Source organism: Acomys russatus, chromosome 20 (assembly GCF_903995435.1).
Source record: "Acomys russatus chromosome 20, mAcoRus1.1, whole genome shotgun sequence".
Classification (NCBI taxonomy): Eukaryota; Metazoa; Chordata; class Mammalia; order Rodentia; family Muridae; genus Acomys; species Acomys russatus.
The window spans coordinates 62,736,166-62,758,920 of NC_067156.1; the positions used below are offsets into that span (position 1 = coordinate 62,736,166).

The 22,755-nt window shown below is 43.6% G+C and overlaps 1 protein-coding gene across 1 annotated transcript in view; it reads left to right on the plus strand.

Annotated features, from left to right (window-relative positions):
• Skor2 (SKI family transcriptional corepressor 2) overlaps nucleotides 1-17,295 on the plus strand; it is a 39,193-nt gene extending 21,898 nt beyond the window's left edge. Inside the window, exons 6-8 of the mRNA XM_051163676.1 lie at nucleotides 3,209-3,276; nucleotides 10,629-10,694; nucleotides 16,665-17,295. Coding sequence (XP_051019633.1) covers nucleotides 3,209-3,276; nucleotides 10,629-10,691 — 131 coding nt within the window. The 3' untranslated portion in view covers nucleotides 10,692-10,694; nucleotides 16,665-17,295. The remainder of the gene's footprint in view (nucleotides 1-3,208; nucleotides 3,277-10,628; nucleotides 10,695-16,664) is intronic.
• The last annotated feature ends 5,460 nt before the right edge of the window (nucleotides 17,296-22,755 follow it).

Consider the following 22,755-nt stretch of genomic DNA (forward strand, 5'->3'; position numbering starts at 1 on the left):
CTCTCTTCCCTCTCACTGACCCACCCTGGTCCCTCTACTGTAAAATCTTCCTCGCTACATTTGGAGGTATTGTGAGGTAGGGGTTGGATGCTTTTCAAACATAAGTGATACTATATGCCTTGGGTTTGGGGAAGGAATTCTATTCATATAGAAAGGCAAATGCAAAAAAAAAAAAAAAAAAAGAAAAGACCAATTATTTTTAATTCTACTACCTGGAGACTTAGGAATTGTTACCTTGGAAATATTGGGAGGCCATTGAAAATTTTTCAGGCAGAATTTTAGGAAGATGAAAAGGATTTGTGGAGAAGGAGCTGGAGGTGTGAGGTCAGAGGTGTGAGGTCAGAGGTCAGAAAGAGGCACCTGCATATGGGAGGTGAACAGAGGGGTGGTGGAGGCAAAGCCTAGGGGTTCCACTGCCAGCTAGTTGACTGTTAAGGCAAAAGAAAAAAAGAAAGGAAGTGTTGTAGGTGATGTTTCTGGCTTCTCCAAGCTTCTGCCTATCAGCCACAAGTGCAGTGTGAATCCATGTTCTTTTCCTTCATAAGGGGAAAGAGACACATTACCCAAGACTTCACTTCTTAAAAATCACATGGAGAACATGCCATGCTCTGCTGTAGATTTGGAAGGCACTTAGATAAAATTAAAATAATTAACACATAGACTATCAATACTATTTTATATAGCAGTGCCTTTTTAAATCCCTCTTTCCTCAGATTGTGGCCAAGTTTATAGCATTCATGACACCAAAAAAAGACCATAACAGGGCTAGCATGGGGCGGGAACTGTAGTGAGAATTCTGGAATTTTCATTTCATTAAAAACTCAGAAATATTATAAGAATGTATTTTCATTTTAATCCCAGGAGTGGGTATATGGGGCTGCTTCAGACTGTCTGTAGCACCTGACTGTGTGTCTAGCAGAGATGTGGTTTTGACAACTGCAGATAGTTTCTAGGATTGTGTGATGTTTGAGATTCTGGGATTTTTCAGAGCCTCGGGATGATGGTGGTGGTGGTGATTGTTGGTCATTGAGGGGGGAGGGAGCGTGGGCTGCAGTTTGTTAGTAGTTGTGCTCAAAGAAAAAACAAGAAGAAAGAAATTAGATTCAAGGATAGCTCTCCTCTCTCTCTCTCTCTCTCTCTCTCTCTCTCTCTCTCTCTCTCTCTCTCTCTCTCTCTCTCCCCTCTCTCCTCCTTTCTCTTCTATCTACTGATAGGGGGTGAAACAGGAGTAGATGATAAAGGGTAGGACAAAGAAGAACCCATAAAGTAGCAAAGGCAAGCTACAGAGAAGGCTTGCTGTTTGGAGAGTCAGGCTGGAGTACAAGGGCACTAAATAGCAAGGGAGCCAGGCAAGCATTTTTCAGACCCACATCTTACCCAGAAGGCATCACATATAACTCCCTGTGTGAGCTACACCCTCCCCCGACTGGCAGCACTACAGACAGTAGGAGCTCTCTATGCTGTGACTTGCACAAGTAGAGACCATGACTGCAATGCACATTTCTGGGCTGGTCCTTACATGCAAGGGAACAGACTCGATGATGCATGAGATACTGCCAAAGAAATGACACAGCCTTACCGCTCAGAATGTCCTGTGTAGTCTAATAAAATTATAATGTTGAAAACACATCTTCAAATAACTAAGTGATTTACCTACAAGCCAGACCAGTGGCATGTACCTGTAATCCCAGCACTTAGCAGGCAAAAAATATCAAGTATAATTTAGGGTCAGCCTGATTAGAGAGTTCCAGACCAGCCAGGGCTATACAGTGAGGTCTGTCTTAAAAATAAAAGGGAAAAAGAAGAGGAGGGCTGGGGGGATCCCTGAAAGAAGTAGGAGAATCTAGGGTACTGTCAGCCTGTTTTTCAGACGTACTCATCCTTCCGTATCCATGGGGATTAGCTCCAAGTCCCTCTGCAGATAACAAAATTTCATGGATGTGCCAGTCTCGTATAGCATTGCTTAGTGTTTTCCTGCAGCCCATGTACATCCTCCCACATGCTTTACACTACAGCCAACACCATGGGCCACAACCCCCACATGGGGTCACATTCGTGAATGTGGAAGTCATGCAATTTGGGGCAACAGTAAGAAATTTCTGGACATCAAATGACCAGGAGTTACTTGAAACTCAAATGCAAAATGAATCCAAGGTGTTTGGGGCAGCACTTGCCTTTGTTGTGAGAGACACTGTTCCACCTCTGACCACCACTGGCACACAGACCAAGTCCTGCAGTGCCAGGAAATGCTAGAGGAACACCTCAGCTCAAGAATTGCATGCTTTGAATATCATGATTACCATACAAAGTTGTGTGCTCTTCAAACATAGTGGTTAAGTTACAGGAAATTGTTTTTTTAATTATTTTATGTTTATGTGTATGGGTGTTTTGCTTGCATATGTGTTTGTGCACTACTTGTAAAGTGCCACCCACGCAGTGCCAGTGGAGGCCAGAAAAATACGTAGGATGCCCTGTGAGCTGCCATGTGGGTGCCCCAGGGCCTCTAGAAGAGCGACCAGCGCTCCTAACTTCTGAGACATCTCTTCAGGGTTCTGAACACATACTTTCTAAAATCTCCCTATTACCATCCGTCAGCATATAAGGATCAATTTAATATATCTTTTGATTATATTGTATTAGGTTGTTTGGTTTTTTGTTTTTTTTTTTTAATTGCTGTTTGAGTTGCTGACTTGACTCTTCTAAAATAATCTAACAATTTCTGAAATGGCCCTACGCCATTTTGTGGTACATATTTATGTAAAACCATATTCTCGGTATTGATAATTACAAGATCAGAATATCAATCAACTCTGACAAATACTGAAGATGTCATATAGGATCAAATATTCTGCCAGTGTTTAACTGTTTGCATAAAGTTAAAGCAGGCTAGGTTTATCTACCTGAGTAGCAGATTTGGCTTTGTCACCGATAAATTGTGACGTTAGATGAATGTTGGCAAACTGTATTTGTCCTGGGTAGAGAGAGTTTCAGAAGCCCTGCCCTCCGTGTCTCTACTGATACAGATGGTGGATGCTATGTGAGTGGAAAGTACTGCTTTATGTTTATTACAGATTCAGTGTCAAGTTGCTGATGTTCTAAGGTTGGTTCCATCCTCAGCGCCAGGAGTCTGGGATTTGGAGGGCCAAATGCACACTAAACCTGGGTTTTGCATTTTCATTAGTTTCCTTTCCATTTCTCTCTTCCCCAGATAACTTTCAGGACCAGATGAAAAGGGAACTGGCTTACCGAGAAGAAATGGTGCAACAGTTACAAATCGTAAGATGCATTTCTGCTTACAAATACACGCAGCATCCTTGATTTGTTTTCAAAGCCCTCGATGCAGGCCACATCGATCCTGTTTTGCAGGCATTCCTTTGGTCCACTACCTCTCAGCTGGCTGAGATGCTAATTACCAAGGGATTTACATAGGCTGGGAGTAAACAGATGTGTCAGCTTGTTTCTTCTAACTGTAACTACCTCCCATGTGTTAGTACACAGATGGGTTCATTGCCTCCGTGGGCAAACCACAGGTACCTAGCATTCTTTCACTGTGCAAACTCGCAGGCACTGTGGGGTGATGAGATGGGAATCGCAGAGAGCACCCTAGCTCAGGCCCCCTGCGTCTTCCACCAGCCAGGCCCTCCAAGGTCAATAGAACGGTATACACACACAATTAGCCAATTACAATCACTTGAGGGTTGATGAAAAGAAGCAAATCATTTCCAGGTGAAGCCTTCTTCTCCATCCTCATCTTATCAAAAAGTGATCTCTTTAAATAGAAAATAACAACCGTCAAGAAGATGGCTGATAAACAGAAGGATTTTGTTTTGAGATTTTGTTTTCTGAATGCTTCTCTTCTCCACCGCATGAAGACACATCTGATATAAGCCCTATGTTTTCAAATCAGTCTCCAAGGCTTCTTCATTTTCCAAAGAGCAAACAACAGGGAAAATGGCTTATACTCAGTAATTTTTTGAGATTATTTTTAAACACCTGGGTGAAGATTTATAGTGGTGTCTCTGGAAGCACGGTTGTCATAATTTTGGTCTTTTGATCTTGTTTTTAGTTGATCTGTTCTACCCTCAGACCACAGAGCATATCTGAAGTGTCTTAAGAGCCAAGCATGTAGTTCTCTGTTGGGATTATTTGGAAAAGATGGTTGCTAATGTCCCCTTTCTGTGGGAGGCATGCCCATGTTCACAGAGACTCCTGAGAGAGTTTAAAGCAATCTTGGATTTCATTACATCTTCTGTGTGGGGGTCTCAGCTAAAAGTGGAGTTCATAATAACTGTGACACTCCCACTGGGGTTTCTCTGGTCTCAAATGCTCATTAACAACTCCAGGTTTGGAAAATCTTTATACCAGAGTTTGCTTAGACAGGGTCTTTTTGTGGGTTTTTGTTGTTGTTTTTGTTGTTTGTGGTGGTGGTAGTGTGTGTGTGTGTGTGTGTGTGTGTGTGTGTGTGTGTGTGTCTGTGTGTGTCTGTGTATGTGTATTGGTTTTGTTTGCACCTAAAATCACTGGGAAGCTGAAGATATTCTTAATTTATTGATAATATATTCCATGAAGAGGGTAAAAATGAACGTATCTACCATTCTCCACCTTTGATTTCTTTAGTAAGAGTTCAAATTCCTTACAGCAAATACAGTTATTGTTTTTTCCCCTCCAGAAGGAGAATATAAATATGAGGTTGGAGGCAGGTGGGACAGAATATTAAGACCTGACTTAATTAACATAAGGTATCATTTTTTTTTCTGGCGTTTAAAACAGAGATTGTTATTGCAAGAAACAAACAAAAATTGAGATTTCAGAGTGACCATAAATAGAGCGAAATGGGCTATAGGAAAGGAGTTAGGCTTTTATTTCAGGGCTACCCTTTAAAGTTAGTTGTTTGATTTTAACATCTTACTCTCCTTTGACAGTTTCTTTAGTAAAAGAGGAAAGAATGGTGTATCCTCCAAGGCTTGAAACAAACGTTTTGTTGCATGAATCACCCCAAGCCATCCTGCCCCTACACAATCCAGCCATTTCTTCCCATTCTTTCTCAGTTTTTCCTGGGTTGATCCTAATGTCCTCACATGTCCTTTCACACACCAGTAAAGGGAGGCACACTACTGAACTACAGAGAGCTCATACTTTATTATTGCCCTACCTGCAACTAGCAGACAACACTGTAAGGTCCACCAACTTGGACTCAAGGCCAATTCCCTGAGTGTCAGTTCTTTAAGGCTGAACCTGGCAGGAATATTTTTAACACATTTTTATTGAAAAATAAAATAATTCATATTACATCTCATTTTCTATCCCATCCCATGCATCCTCCCATTCCTCCCTCCCTCCCACTTTCACCCCAGTCCCCCTTCCCTATGACTGTGACTGAGGGGGACCTCCTCCCCATGAATATGGTGCTAGAGTATCAAGCCTCTTCTTGGTAGTCTGCCGAGCGTGGCAGGAATATTATAATCCAAAGTCATGTGCAGAGTACACAGGAGTGGAACACTGGAAACCATGCGGTGTGCCACCAGTATGACTGACACCAGCAGAATAGCACGGTGCTTCTCAAAATAGTGTCAGTGTCAGGGTTGCTTTTGGGCAGGAAGGACGTTTGTTTGTTTGTTTGTTTTTTAATTCTTCTACTCACTTTAGAAATGAGACAACAGACCCAATGTTGCTTACACAATAACTTATCTCGTTTCTTAGTCAGCATTATATATATGAAAAGCACCAGAGGGGATGCCTTCAGGGAATCTTTGAAGACTATCAAGGAGTGGCAAAAGGTTACACTTTTATTTGCTCTCACAGTATATTAGTGGAATGATCTCTCTGTCCGTAAATACTATTCTGAACTTTGCCTTCTGGTAACGAGGCAAACCACTCTGGGCGTTTCATATTCAAAGTCTACACAGAGCAGAACCACAGAGTACACACTTTTTTCTTTAGGTGAAATAAAACCTAAACGTATCTTGAAATCCTGGAGAGTTAAAGATATATTAAAACCATCATATTTGGTAATGGTTCCTGTAGGTGCACAGCGCATTTATTCTGTATTGTTACAAAACACTTACATGGGAAGCTTCTTGGGTATCATTGCCATAAAAAGAAAACTCGTGAGTTTCTTAGGCTCCTACATTTTTAGATCCTCTGCTGACGATAGCTTCCATGCCTTCTTTCTCCAGTTTGTTGAATATAAACTTGTAATGGCTATACAGTCAAATGACCGAGCCTCCCTGTGCATTTATAAATGAGTGTGCATATGTTGTGATGCTAACGTTAAGGCAGGTGCAGAATTGGATTACTTAACATTTATAAATGGCCACAAGCCAACTCTCAAAACAATACTTAAAATTTGAATCTTCTAATACTTGTGTGGGGGGAAAAAACTCTGCCATCCCTTTTCTGGGTTTTAAAATGCTTAAAGTGTTTTCTTTATGAAGCCAGATTGATTTCTACAAAACAAAGAAAGATATTCCTCTAGTTAGGAATCAAATTCAGAAGTTTTAAAATTTAGCAAGTTTGTGAAAATGTTAAGTGTGCAGTATACTAAAAGGCAAAGGACTTCCAGAAGAACACGTTCAGTTTTTAAAAGTAAAATCTATTGTCTGTTAAAGTTGGAAAGAAAGTGAAGATGTTTTATTCAGCACAGAGCCTTTCAATTGAAATTGACCCAAGTCCCAGAATACGTAGTAATTTATAGAACGTGACAAGCGTTCTTTTTCATTGCTAATTTGACAATCATTCCCTCAGAACGCACACCTGTACAAGCAATTACTGTAGGATTGCCTAAGGTACCTCTCTGCAAACCTTGAGCTCTTCAAAGATGCTGTCAGCTACCAGTACTGAGCACCCAACCCAGGGCTAGACCAGCCTCAGCCACTGGACTTGGCTGACAGCTACTCTGAGGAGCAGAGATGCAGCAAATGGGCCAGTCTTGAAGTGCCCTCTGCTGTTGTTCTAGAATGCTGCAGCCACATTGCAGCTGGGGAAACCAGCCTTCCCCATTAAAAGGCCTCAATTAGAATAATGTCCAAACAATACGTTTGGTATTGATGTTTCATTTGTGGTAGACTTGTGAGATCAGTTTGCTGCTTCCCTGTGATGGGAACACAGTAGCCCTTTACAGTGGAACTGTAAGCCTTTATCACCAGCTCTTGAGCAAGGACACAGCCTCTCGGCAATAACCATCTTTTCTCGGATATTGTACAATATTCTTTCAGAGGAGAACTTGGCCAAATTTCCACAGTCTCAAACCAGAAAGTTCTTTGAATTGCATTGTCAAGCTTTTTCTAAAAGGCAGGTAGAACTGTTCCTGTTTTGTTTTGTGTTTTGTTTTTGTTTTGTGTTTTTGTTTTGTTTTTTTTTTACAAAAAGATTCCCAGAGCAATTATGCAGCTTTGCTTTTGTGGCTAAATATGTGTGGCAAGGGGGTCCCTGCAGGCCTTTGAGCTTGATGGAAATGTGAACTTCTATAGACACCTTTGTAAAACTCTATAGCAGTAGGAAGGCCTTGACCACTGTGCGTCTTTTCCCAGTAGTGCCCTGTGTCTTGACAATGACGCTATTGTCCCTCCATCCTGGGCATTTGAGATATCGACTCACCTGAGTGTCTGAGCTCAAACCAACTCTCCCTTGGCACAAACTGGAGCGTTCTCTTTTTGGTGAGATAGCGATGCTTTGGACCTATTGGGGTCAATGGGTGTGATATTAGTTGTGTAACACTTCAAAGTTCTCTATCCACACCTTCATGATTTCCACACTTGCCAAAATGAAAAGAGAACTTTAGTAAGTCCTGCAGTAGACTTCCTTGAGAATAAGTAGCTTAAACAGATCCTATAGAATATGAAGCTCCCAAGTCAGAAGTGTTTCCTGACATCTGTAAATCCAATATTATGTTTTATAGATTCTAAGAAACCACCAATTGTACAAGGAGCCATGGCCTAACAACTCATAAATAAATAAAAGAGTTTCCAAGTATAATTCTAACATACCATCAATTACTATACATCCAATTTCAGAGATGTTAAAATGTGCAGGGAAAAGTGTGACTTGGAACCAGTGAAATAGTGTAGTTTTCAGGAACAAATGGGCCATATGATAATTCTTATTTATCGCTTATGAACTGGGGCTTGAAGTTTCAAACACACAACAGTTGGTCCTGATGCTCTTGCTCTCTGTCTTTGTTATTGCCTGGGCTTTTATTTTATTCTTGTTCTAAGGAAACAGGCATGGAACCCAGCATTTGTACAAGGACAGCTCTCTGTGGCAAGTCACGTTCTAAGCTCTGAGACTCTGATGCATATTATTTAGAAATACTCCCCCTTTTCTAGCTGTATAAAACATGAACAAGGGAGGGAAAGAAGGAAAGTGGGATGGAGGGAAAGTGAAAGGAAGACATGTGACCTGGCTATGAAAGTCGCATCACTCCTGGGGTTTTCTCTGGGTTAGAACGTGGTTTATCCACTTTGGTGAGTGGTCCAGGACGGTATGAATTTCTCTCCTATAGTCCTCAGCATGTAACAGACACTTACAAAGCCCAGAAGTACCTAATCAATATTTTAAATGCCCTTTATAAACAGCAAAGTGGAACAAGTACATCTTACTGGGAACTCACTGCATTCAGAGGTTTATATCGGATCTTGCTAGCCTAAATAATAAAATTCCATTCAAGACTCTCATATTATGCAGCTAACAAGGAAGGTTACCCATATCCTTTGGTACTTACAGCCTACACTAGAATAGAAAACCTCCATTCAAGAGTGTCTTTGTGAATCGCAGGTATAGCATAACCTCCCATGAGAAGAAGAGGTAACTAGAGTAGGTCCCCACCTAACCGCCCTGTCACAGCTGTCTAGATGCCCTCAGCCCACATGCTAAAATAAGCACTGAACGTTTTATGCTGTTGTGTGAATCATTAATTTCAATGCTGCTACTTGCACTTTATCAGATACATTGTGTATCAACATGGTGAGGTGTTTATCTTTATCTTCTCTTTGTCCATTAAAACACTGCTTGATTCAAGTGATCAGTTTTATAGCCAAATGGCCCTGCTTATCTTAGTCCCCACAGCATTGTAAGCTCATAGTCTCTTTCCGTTAATAAAAGTTCATATGTGGAGTGTTGAGTCAAGAAAGTAAATCCAATGCCCATAAAATGCTAGGAGTGGAGAGATGCATTAACTCAATACTAAAATATCCCACAGCCAAGCATGGTGCTGCACACCTCTAATTCTAGTACTTGGGAGGCTGAGGCAGGAGGATCACACGTTTGAATTCAGCCTGAGCTATAAGGAAAAGAAGGGAAGATGAGAAGTGGAGGGAAGGAGGGAGGGAGGAGAGAGGGAGAGAGGGAGGGAGGAAAGAGGAAGGGAGGGAAGGAGGGAGAGGGTGGGAGGGAGGGAGAGAGGGAGGGAGAGAGGGAGGGGAGGAGGGAGGGGTGGGAGGGAGGAGGAGAGAGGGAGGGAGGGAGGGAAGAGGAAGGGAGGGCAGGAGGGAGGGGGGTGGGGGGGAGGGAGAGAGGGAGGGAGAGAAGTATTATCTAACTGAAGGAAAATTTATTTTTCCTCTTACTGCTTGTTTAGAGCAGTCATCTTTTGGGTTACATTGTAAAAGACTGATGATTGGGGCTGGAGCTTTTAAGATCACTGGCCGCTCTTCCAAAGGACCCAGGTTCAATTCCCACCCCCCCCCCACACACACACATACACAGGGTATCTTACAATAGTCTACAACTCCAACCCTAATCTCAGGGGATCTGACATCCCCATTTGCTTCCCACAGCACTGCATGCAGTTGGTGCGTAGACAGACACACATACACGCAAAATAAAAATAAATAAAATATCAAAAAAAAAAAAAAAAAAAAAAGGGCTGGATATTTATTTCCTCAAGTGTAACTGAGATGCAAATGTAGAGTCCTAAATTTAACCTCATAATGATGCAGGCAGGTAACACAATGATAGAGCTGTTTGACCAGGGTTAGAATTGACACAATGGCAGAGTTGCTTGACCTGGGTTAGGATAAAAGCAAATGTAAATAATGTATGTGTCTGCTCGCAGCCATTTGAATTTTCTAATGAAACGTCTCATATCAAATGTGATAGGCCTTCGTTCACAGGCCACTATTCAGAAGCACTCTCAAGCCAATCCACATAGAATGAGTCACTCAGTGCAGTTATTTCTAGTTCTTCTCATCAGTAATTGAGAATTTACCACAGTAATAATTTATGTCTAGCCTTTTTGTGATTCACAATGAGAGCGTGTTTTATAAAGAAAACACTCTAATTAAGCTGGCTACCTTGAACTAGTTTGTAATCACGTTCATCTTTTTGTGACCTTGGACCTACTTTAACATGGTAATTCAGTTTTCAGGTATCAATAGTGCCATACTATTAAATACAAAGACCATAAAACGTTTTAAAAGGAAAATGTCTCCTGTTAACCTCACCGATTAGCAGTAGCAACAACCGGTGTGTGATTGCCTGCTCTGTCCTTACTAAGCTCTGCGGGCAGCCTTTCCGATGCTGTGTACCCCAGCAGCCTCACACTGCTAAACAGGAGAAGCTCTCCTCTCTGCAGGGAAGATGCACCGGCATCTGGCTCCAGCCTGATGGTCTTGTTTGTTTCTGTCTTCCAGATCCCCTATGCAGCAAGCTTAATCAGGAAAGAAAAGCTTGGCGCCCATCTCAGCAAAAGCTAAAAGGTGAGATTGCCGGTTTTCTCCTGCCAGTGCTGGGCGTTCATTCTAATAGCCCGAGGGATTGAGGAAGTTGTGTGTCCTGTGTATAATTCAGAGGTGTCTTTTGTCCCAGGCTCGGACAAGGGCTTCCCAGAAATGCTATGGCAAGCTCCTAAATTTAAAAACTTCTCTAGGGGAGCTTTAGAAGTGATAATTCCCCTCTTCCGCCTCTTTCTCTGTAGGGGTCTGTCTGCCCCTCTGAAGTGTCAGCAGTCATTATTGTGTCATTACTGCTGCTGTTTCCAAAAGTCTCCCCCATCTGAGCTGCTGTTTCCAAAAGTCTCCCTCATCTGATTCTGTGAGTCAGTCCACACAAGCACAACTGAGGAGAATACAGACCATGGAGGCTTTCTGTTCAGGGAATCATGATCGGGCCTTTCCCTAAACCGAAATATTTCTTTCTCTCAAATGAAACCAGCTTCAAGCTCACATTCCTGGCAACAATGTAAAAGGCAAAAATCTAAACTTAAAGGGAAGCAGGGAGTGAGAATTCTCTGGTTATGATCAACATGTGCCTAAGAATTTCAAAAGCAGCATTTTGAGTCTTTTGAGAAGGACACCCTGTTTGTAAGAGGGAAAAAAAAAAAAAAAAAAAAAAAAAAAAAAAAACTAAAACGTGACTGTTTCTATGACAATAGGTCAGGATTACCTAACAGGGCAAGTCCAGGGCTAGAGGTAGGATCCTCCCTCCACTGTGTGTGTGTGTGTGTGTGTGTGTGTGTGTGTGTATATGCATGTATGCAGGTACACTTGCTCATGCATGCATATGAAGGCAGAAGCCAATGCTGCGTTGTATTCCTCTGTTGTTTTCCTTCTGACTTTCTGATGGTGTCTTCAGTGAAACCAGAACTCACCAAGTCAGCCAGACTAGCTGGCAGCAAGCTGCCCTGATCCACCTGTCTCTGCCCATCCCACCACCACAGCGCTTGGGTTACACACATGGGCCACCAGACACAGGTTTTCTGTGGGTACCAGGGACCCCAACTCAGGTCCCTGTGCCTTTGCAGCAAGCACATTACCCACTGAGCCATCGCCCAAACCTCGGGGTGGCATTTTCTCCTTCTCATGGCTGCCAAAAGATGCCGAGACTTCCTCCCTGTGAATCATCCTTTCAACTCACTGGAGTCTGTTTGGGGGGGGGGGGGATCCTTACAAAGCCGGCTCCTCGTCCTTTCTGTCATCCATGATCCTTTTCTATATATTGTGTGTCTATCATGTACAGATGACTGTCCTTTTCACAGTCTCTATCAGCGGTGTGTTTCAGTATTTGCTTTGATGATGATAATGTCACATTTCATCTTTCAAAATCCTGTGAAATGCTCCTCATTTTGTACACTGGGATATAAAGTACAGAAAAAGGATATGCAACTTTTTTTTTTTTGTGCCTGTGTTGCAAAGCTAGAAAGAGGCACCTGGGCACCAACCTTAGATACAGTATTTTTCTGCTCTAGCCTGGACATCTTGTTCTCAGCAGAAATGCAAGTAAAAGTATTGGAAGTAAAAGTTTTCTACTTCCATCTCCATAAAGCTAAACTCAAACTTGCATGTGAGTTTGGCTCTCAACTGAAATATTTTTACTGAGTCCGATGTTGACTTAGTGATTTTTTTTCCATATTATGGTAGGGCAGGTTGTTATTGGTAAGGTGAATGAAAATTTTTATGGTGCTTAGATTCCATCAATCTTAAGCCAGAATATCAAGGTAATCAAGACAAGAATAACCCAAACGAATTGTGATAAGTATTGAAAATGCCAACCTAATTTTCTTTCACATCACGGGGGAACTATTAGCATGAGTGCTTAAAAATAACCTTTGTGTCACACATGGTCGGCAAATTATGAAGTCATATAGTCTGCAATCAGAAATGAGTCAGTGTTTACAAGAGAAATTTGCTTTTAGGTTTCCAGCATTTCATGACAATCTTGCCTCACTCCCAGCCAGTTTCTCCCACTTCCTGGCCCCAGCATGAGTAAATTTTTTCTATATGTGAGCCTCATGTCAAAGATTAACTGTTTGGCTCAGTGTGTGTGAGATTCATCCATTAGAGGGTGGCTTGATTTATATGGAAGGACTTCAGTGAGTTCTTTATTCCTTCCACTCCCCAGTCTCATCTTCCCTGCTTATCACAAAAGCCCATCTTGCGAGTATATAGTATTCTAAATATTATATAGTATACAGTGTTCTCACTCGTTACCCTGAAATCTCTCACAGAAGCAGAGCGCATAGCTATGCTATGGTTGAGAAAGAGATTGATTTATGTTTAGTAACTAATGCTTCCTCCATGCTGATTTCGTTTCCAGCCTTGCAGACAACAGGGATTTCTCTAAGTAGACCCTGGTGCTTTCGGAAGATTAGCGGTTACTTAGCTAACTCAGCCAAGCAGAGAATCACAACCACGTTGTTAGAGGCGGTCTCCAACTTGCTGTGTGCGGAGCCTGCAAGGAGTTACCCCAAGAGAGATGATAAGATAAAAACCGTTATGCCAAGGGAGAGAGACGGTTCTGTCTTGCTGAGTGACCACAGGTTTCCAAATTAGGGACTCTGATGCATTAACATCTTATGCAAGAGTGACCCTTAAGGTAGTGTTCATGCCACCCAGTGGATTCCAATATGAATATTAAGGGGAGGAAGCTTTTCAAAACCACAGGCAATCCATTTAATAAGCCGAGCAAGGACTGCCGCATCTCACTGCTCCACAAATCTTCCTTGGCTCTCGGTTAGAACATAAGAAATTCCATGGTGTGTCAAATTAAAGTGTCTACCCAGGTCAGCACAGCAACGAATGCCACCGGAAGAGCCAACTTCAGTATGAAGCAACCTCACAGTTCAGGCATACGCACTAAACACTCTTAACTCACCCTTAGTATAGTCATTATCTGTGGATTTATTTAAAGTCTTTCTTCAACCTAGGCACAGTCCCCTTTGGGGGCAATGAATTCTATTTGTTTAGCAACCAGCTGTGTAAAGGGTAGTTTAGTTTATTTATCTGTAAAGCATCGACTAAAACAAGCCCCATTAGATGAGACATTTTTCTGGTTGGCTAGGATGTTGTACTGTGAAAGAGTTAAGAAACATGTCCAAGGGTTACGTATGGATACTCATCTAGGCCCCCTCTAAACATTTTCTATTTTATTTTACTTTAGTGTGTGTATGTGTGTCTGCGTGTCGGAGCATATGTATGTGCCCCACTGTATGTATGCGCAGGAGTTCACAGAGGTCAAAGTGTCATCCTGGAAGTGGAGTTGCAGATGGTTGTGAGCCTTCTCCTAAGTGCTGGGACCTGAACCCGGTTCTCTGCAAGAGCAGTAAGTGCTCTCAACCACTGAGCCCATCTTTCTAGCCCCTAGACCCATATTCAGCTTCAAAATCACTTCCCGTACTCTTCCTTGTCTGACCAGCTCCCACCTAGACATCTCAGTGTAATCTGCATTCAATCTCTACCCCCAAATCGAAAATGTTCATTTTAATTACCTTCAAAATTGCAAATGGCATTCATGTGACTGGTTAAAACACCCATGTCTTTATCAGGAAATAGTGAAATTATTTTACCTAAGTGGGAAGTGAGTCATAGGATAGCTCATTTGCACTGGTACACCACTCTCCAAGATGTAACAGCACCAAGCTTTACGTTAGCAGTAACTGTGTAAAATCCGAGACTAAATGCTTTGCTCAATTACCCTTGTGGTTTACAGCTCTGTAAGGTACATATTGTAAGTCTGTAAGGTAGATCCAACTTCAGCCCCCCATTTCACAGATTCAAGCACTGAGCTGGCAACTGGTAATGCCAGGATTCCGCTCTGGTCTCTTTGATACTTAGCCATACTTTCCTGCTTTCCTTGGATCCTAGGGCTGATGAGGAGCAGACAGGAATCTAATATGACACAAAGTAAGTCCAGTCAATGCCTTGACCTTACCCTTATCTATACATTATGAAAGGGCAATGCCTCTTCCTGTTCTGCAGCCCTAAGGATCACTCTTGCATCCCGGGCTCCTGCTACATTCTCGCTCCTTCCCTAAAAGGATGCTTTTGCTTTTTAAGTTTTATTTTATTTTGAATTGGGGGGAGCACACATGAGCACAAGTGCCACAGAGTGCAGAGGAAGGTGTCTGATCCCCTGGATCAGGAGTCACAGGCAGGGGTAATCAGCCAAACGTGGCTGCTGAGAACCAAACTCAGGTCCTCCACAAGAGTGCTGCCCGTTCTTTACCACGAAGCCATCCCTCCAGCCCCAGAAGCTTCTTTTATTAAAAACCAGATCATGACCGTCGCAACAGGCCCACAGAAGATGACCCACATATTTTTGCCTATGTCTGCATCATTGCCATCACTAACGGCTACTTCAGACACCTCTAGGGGCTTTGAAAGCCCCCGTGTTAAGAATATCTACCTCTCTGCTAAATTCCTAGTATTTTCACTTTACTTGTGAACTTTTTTTTTAAACTCTGCTATATAAACGAGAGATGAAGAGCAAGAATGGCTTGTCAGGTGGCAGAGGGCAAGGATCTGCCTAGAACCTCTACTGGGAACAGCCATGCCCCCCCCCCACCTCTCCGCCCCTACCCCCTACCCCCCCATTGTCCTCGGTACCTTATGACTTTACTTAAGCCGAGTCACTCACTGAGATTCAGACTGCTGCTCCTTTATCCTTCATGTGATAAGCAGAGACGTGGGCATCTTATCTGCAGTGCAGCCTAAGACTCTGAACTTCATCTGTGCTCCTCTGACCTGTGGCCTTAAGCTGTAGCCTGAAGCTGTGGCCTTAAGCTGTAGCCTGAAGCTGTGGCCTGAAGCCATGGCCTGAAGCTGTAGCCTGAAGCTGTGGCCTGAAGCTGTAGCCTGAAGCTGAAGCTGTGGCCTGAAGCTGTGGCCTGAAGCTGTGGCCTGAAGCTGAAGCTGTGGCCTGAAGCCACGGCCTGAACCTGTGGCCTGAACCTGTGGCCTGAAGCTGAAGCTGTGGCCTGAAGCCATGGCCTGAAGCTGTGGCCTGAAGCCATGGCTTGAAGCCATGGCCTGAAGCTGTGGCGTGAAGCTGTGGCCTGAAGCCGTGGCCTGAAGCTGTGGCCTGAAGCTTCGCATCTTGTCATCAGCTGCGAACGCGCCAAGCTGATGCTCTTGTTGATCTCGGCATGCGGCTACAGTTTCACTGACATCATAAGACAAAATAATAAATGAATAATCAAATTGGCGAGACTTATAATACTTGACCCAAGCCAACAGGCAAGGGACCATGGACTGGCTTAGTTTCTGCCCGACAACAAAGTGGAGTTTCTAAAACAGTCAAACTCCTTTGCTGTGAAGCAGGCAAGGCAAAAGCAGCACACTGTGACTTAACTAACAGTTCCAGTTTATTTCAATGTTGGCATAGAAGCATAATCCATCACAGCAGACAAATATGTACAAACAAAGACACTAAGCATATTTACATTTTAAAAAATGTGTTCAGGTTCCAGGAAGATGCCTTGTGGGAAAGGTGTTTGTTTCACAAGCCTAAGGGCCCGAGTTTGGATCCTGTCAACCCCACAGCTGTGTGTTTCTGAGTCCCAGAACTGTGGATCAGAGGCCGTGTAACCCCAAAGCTCACTAGCCATCCAACCTAGCCAAATCAGGGGGCCCCAGGTTCAGTGAGAGACCCTGCCTCGAAATATAGGGTGGAGAGACGAACATCAACCTCTGCCTTCCACATACGTACTCATGGGTGTGCGTGCTCACCTGTGTGCATACACACGTAGTAACCTATACACATGCGAACATGCGCACTCGCACGTGCACATGTGCACACACCATGGTTTATTTGAAATATATTGAAACTGTAATTACAAGTATCTTCTCCACCACTTTAAGTGTCTTCATTATCCGATGATTTTGTGCCTGTGTTGTCATGTGCTTCTGTGGCATCCCAGGTGACAGACCCACTTACTCTTGTTCTCTTGTAAGATACAGCCTGCCACTGAGCACTTTGGACCTGCAGAAAGAAGAACTTCAAACCGAAAGGGCTTTGGGAATCGAAATCGGGTTCGAGAGGAAGCCTAGGACAAGTGACCTCACAGCAGCCTGGACAACCATGTAAAATAGACTGTGGCCGTCATTCATTAGCAGGGGGGAGGGGGGATAGCCAACCAGAGCAGTCAATGCCTGTCACATCTTTTGGTGGAACCAAAGTTTGAATATTTGTGTTTTTAAAGCATAACTGAAGCCAGAGTGTAGGAAGTGCTGCTGGCCGACAGGCTGGGTGGGGGATCCAGGAGAGTCCTGTGTGGCGTCTGCTGCGCCACACGATGGTCCTTTGCTTTTCCAGAAGTGATTCCTAGTGGAAAGAGAACAGAAGAACAAGCCTGGCACTGGGGACTTAACCTTTAGACAAACCTGCTTTTTACATAGCGAGAGGGACAGACACACGTGGCACCTCCTCTCTGGTACTTTGCCTGCTGTATGAAGATTGTATTCCTCTGGAAATATTTTACAGTTTAATATTGAGTGTAATTAAGAATATAATCATGTTATCAAAAATGGTATTTAACTCTGTTGTAGTTTCTTTAACATTCATGTGGATAAAAAGTCTATAATAAAAAAAACTATCAAGTAATAGAGGTGTTCATGTAGTTAAATGCATATTTGCTTGGGGCAACTCAGAAACTAATGCTGAGCTATTTTTAGAGCTATTTTGGCATAAAGTATTTGAATAAATTATTTTTGAAAACAGATTTCCTCCACAGATGATTCTTAGACTAGCCTTTGAGCCCTTCAGCACCTGGGGACCACTCCATGACCTTAGACTCTTTCTAAGTTCCGGCCAGGTCTCCTAACAGACTTCGTAACAGGCTTAGTGCCATGGCTTCTCCTTACTGTGATGTTAAATCCAAATCCATATAGTAGTTTTAAGGCCCCCAAATGTCTTTTAGATGCAATAAACAGAAGAAGCAAAATTGTGACCCTTTGCAGTAAGAATGTCTAAGGTAGTTCTGGATCCAGCATGGATGACCTCCTAACTTGAAGTTGCCAAGGACCATCCTAATTGAAGATACTTCCACTCTTGTCATCCCTTGACAGACTTTTAAAAATATTTAAAAGGCACCACTATGGGGCTGGAGAAACAACAGTTGCTGTTCTTGCAGAGGACCCAAGTTTAGTTCCCAGCACCCACATCCATCAACTCACAACCACCTGCCCAGCTCCAGGGTCTGATGCCTACACACACACACACACACACACACACACACACGAAGGAGAAGAAGATGAAGTATATATTCATATTCATGATATCTAATCTTTTTGCACACCAGCCCTATTATTATGAGCTATCCAAAGAAGTGCCCCAACTTCCTCTTGAGATAGAAAAATGTTATCTTTGCTGAAACATTGTGTTCTGGTGTTGTAACAAATACCTGAAATACATGAACTTATAAAAAAAAATAAAAGGTTGGGACTGGAGAAATGCCTCAGAGGCTAAGAGGGCTTGGTCTTCTTCGAGAAGATCTGGATTCAGTTCTCAGCCCCCATGGCAGGTGGCTCACAACACTCTGCAACTCCAGTTCCAGGGTATATGGCGCCCTCTTCTGGCCTCTTTGGGAACTACATGTACACGGTGCGCATACCTTTAGACACGACACACACACACACACATTAATATTTTAAAGGAGGAGTGGGAGATGGCTCAGTGGGTAAATTACTTGCCTCAGAAGTAATAAAGAATGGAATTTGGACCCCCAGAACCCACATAAATCCTGGATTGATAGCGTGCATCTGCAATCCCACTGCTCCTAAAATGAATGGGAGGCCAAAATATGCAGCATGGATGAGACCTTATCTCAAACAAGATAGAAGATGCTGGAGGTTTTCCTCTAACCTCCACATATGCAGTATGGCATGCATGCACATGGCTGCACTCACACATGTGAACCTACACCACACACATGGCGGGGGAGAGGTGTTGAAAAGAGAAGAATAAAAGATTTACTTTGCCCTATAGGTTTCATTCCATGGTCAGCTGAGCGTATGCGTCTGGGCTGGTGGCAAGGCATCACACTGTGATGGGAAAGCAGAGAGGCACCCGGATGTCAAGAGACAAAAAGAGGGAGGCCCAGACCACTCAAGGGTACACCCCTAATGACTTCTTTCCCTCCCGCGAGGTTCTGCCAGTAGCAGCACAAACTAGTGACTGAAGCGCAAACCGTAGCCTATGTTATGAAACCCAAGGAAGCCTACTAACTTGGGCCTTTACTCTTGCCTCATGAAGAATGAGAGGCCATGTGGAAGACAAGACGTGAGTAAGGTCCATGCAGCCTCCTGAGGAGACCGATGAAGCTGCTGCAATGAAAAATGGTCCCTTTAAGGATGGGTCTGGGCAGGGAGAGACACTTGTTTGAGAAACCAGCCAGAGACAGCATTCTTTTATTTCCAATTGCAGCTTCAAATGTCTCGGTTATTGTTGCGCAAACACTAGCAAATGGCTATAAAGTAAGAGGGAAATTTGTATAACTTGATAGCTATGCCCAAGTTACAACCCCAGCAAAGCTCTGAATCGACGTGATGACCAAACTCAGTGCAGATGCCACTGGCCTGAATCTGAGACCAGAAAGCTATGCTGGTGTCTTCCTGTTTGCCTCCTAAACCCCAGGCTCCTCTCCCCCGAGTGTTTATGGCACCCCTGCCCCCAGAGCCAATTCCTTGCACTATTTTTATCTAAGTCTCTTTTCCCTTTCAGCACTAGAACCCAACAGCCCCCCATGCAAGCATAAAGCAACTCAGCAGAACCCAAAGGCGTTCATAGAGAAGGCAGCAAGGATCCCAGCGTGCACTGTGGAAACATGGCTTTACCCCGCACTGCTTCTCACGAGGACAGAGAGCACCTCACCCTCACCGCAGTAGCATGTGCTGCCTTTAGGCAGGGACAAAAAGAATTTCTTGCTAAAACTGGATATGCCTGGTTTATCTCAGCTGCCTCGTAGAAACAGACAGGACATCCATCTGTGGCGCTGTGGGGGAGGGGAGCAGGGAGGGCTGAGGGGGGTAGGGGGGAGGCACACTACTAAAAATAAAGCCACACATTGGAAGGACAAATAAAAATTCTTGGCTCTCCAAAAAAGACAGCAGAAGAATGTCACACTTTTCTCGTTCACTGTTTTATCTTGTCAAAAATCCAAGGTCACCCCAAAATGCTAGCTAGTGAAGAAGTTCAGTGATACAAATAGTGTCCTCTACATTAATGCCCAATTAAATGATAAGATCAAAAAGGGCTGTAACAGAGCAAAGCTTTCAGCCCAACTCAGGAAGCACTTCCTGTTAGCCTGCTGCTTCTGGTCCACAGGAGTGCCCGAATAATTGCTGTTAGGTTTGCTGCAGCAAAGGAGAGAGGGACATCACATCCCAATTTCCTTATGTTGAGCAGTACTTGTAGAAAATAGAGGGAGAACTCTCTCCTAGCTCCAAGGGACATGATAAATCAGAGAAGAGTTCTGCCCTTTAAGAAAATTAGAGACAGCATTGGTCAACAGCTGGAAGCTTGGTGTGACGGTTACGTTGTCAGTTTGGCACAATCTGGGATCCCCTGGGGTGGTAACAGTGAGGGGCTGTCTACATCAGGGTGGGCTGTAGGCATGTCTGTGAGGATTGTCTTGATTGTGTTCTTTGAAACGGGAAGACCCAGCCCACTGTGGGCAGCGCCATTCCCTGGACTTGAGTCCTGGACTGCATAAAACAAGAAATGGTGAGCTGAGTGTAGGCGCGCACACATTCATTGTCTCTGCTTGTAACGGTGTGTGTGTCATGTGACTGTCCCACAGCGATGGACTGCAACCTGCAGAAATCCTTTCTTCCTTAAGATGACTTTTGTCAGGGTCTTTTATCACACTAACAGAAATGAAACTAGGACAGTCAGAGAAAAGGAATTCTGTCGTGCGAAATGAATATGAATATGTGACCTTGTCATTTAGGGAGCTGTCCAGCTGACTTCAGGCCCAGTGACAGCTCAGTGTGTCCCTTTTTACTGCACGCCCAAGGTCTGATCACTTCATCAGGTTTCCCATAGCCAAGCCAAACTTTTCATTATGCCCTCTTCTGTGGGGAGATGTGTTATTGCGATTTCAATATGAAATGTTCCCCACAATCTCATGTGTTTGAACCCTTGGTAAACCTTGCTGGAGGAACCACATTATTGCAGGGGGAGGGGCTTTGAAGTTCTTATAGCTCACTTCATGTTCTTGCTCTGCTTTCTGACTATGAAGCCAGTCTCACATTCCCACTGCTGGCCTCCCCATCAACAATGGGCTCTACCCCTGAAACTGTAAGCCAACATAAACTGAGGGTGTGCGTGTGTGTGTGTGTGTGTGTGTGTGTGTGTGTGTGTGTGCTTGCATGTGTGTGTGCATGTAATGAAGGGCATGCTCACACGCCATGGTGCACATGCAGAGGCCAGAAAGACAACTCTAGACTCAATTCTCTTTTTCTCCAAAGCCACAGCATCTATTTGGGGCAACCTAATGATTTTGACGATGGAAGCAATACATGACACAGGAAGGTAACAGAAGCTAAGTCCTTGGCGACTACTGAGCCATCATTCCGACTCTGGGCTTCCTATTTCTAGATTTCTTTTATATCAGAAAAAAATATGGAAAATGAGTTTATAGTCACTTTATATTGGAATAATGTTATTAGATATCCCCACTCCCAGTTACATTAAAAGAAATATCATGTAACCTTACCACAGGGCTTTAAAAACCCAGAAAAGGAGCTAGTGAGATGGCTCAGTGGTTAAGAGCACTGGCTGCGAGCCGGGCGTGGTGGCGCACGCCTTTAATCCCAGCACTCGGGAGGCAGAGGCAGGAGGATCGCTGTGAGTTCGAGGCCAGCCTGGTCTACAAAGTGAGTCCAGGATGGCCAAGGCTACACAGAGAAACCCTTTCTCGAAAAAACCAAAAAAAAAAAAAAAAAAAAAAAAAAAGAGCACTGGCTGCTCTTCTGGTGGTCCTGAGTTCAATCACATGGTGGCTCATGACCATGTATAAAGGGGTCCAATGCCCTTTTATAGATTCTAATAAATAAAAACATTTAAAAAATAAATTAAAAAATAAAAACCCAGAAAAGTAGCGTGCTAGTTTTTGCCCATCCAAATGAGTATAGTCCTTCTGATAAGTCACTTAGAGGTGAGTTTGCCTAGCTCAGAAATATTGTTCATGCTCAGGCCTTTCTGGAATTGCCCCCAGAAGCAGTGCTTGGATTTTGCCTGGTAGTTTTCTAAGTCCATAACCTGCTAGGCCATGTCTCTTCTTCCCAAGACTCATTCTAACTGATTTATAACATTTTCCCCAATCAGATGCATATAGCTCAAATGACAAAGCTTTACTGTTAGTGTAGATTTTAAAATGTAAGCGTTAAGGTTGGAAATGTAAACATCAGAGGCAAAGTTGTAAATTCATTTTATGTGTTCCCCTGGCAGCCTCGCCTTACTCACTCATGGGTCCTTTGAATCATAGAACAGTTATTTAAGCATGTCTGCCCAGAGTTGCATCAGCTACTAGTCTCCACAGGTTTGGAGATCATCCTGAGTTGACTGTGTGGGTGACAAATTTGAAGGATAAGATATTCAACCGTATTTGACCACTTCCCCTTGGTGGGGAGGTCTGGTGGCACTCAGGCTACCAGGATGAGACTTGATAGGCTGTGACCATAAGGTCGGGGAGAAGGTCCCCTTCTGTCGCAGACCTAGGGGAGGGAAATAGGGTGAAAGAGGGAGGGAGGGAGGGAGGAATGGGAGGACACAAGAGAGGGGATAGCAATTGAGTTATAATCTGAAAAAATTAATTAAAAATTTTTTAAAGAACAAAGGCATGCTCAAAGCAACCCAGCACTGTGGTAGGATTAACCTGGTTCGACTCTGCAGTATTGATCAGGGGCTGGCAGTGGGAAGCAGCCCTCCACCCGACCAGTCCATGTCTCCCTGCCAGGAGGCAAACCAAGAAGAACAATCCCAGAGGAGGCCATACTCCATCAAAGGTCCAAGTGAACCGCACAAATACCTTTTCATCTGATG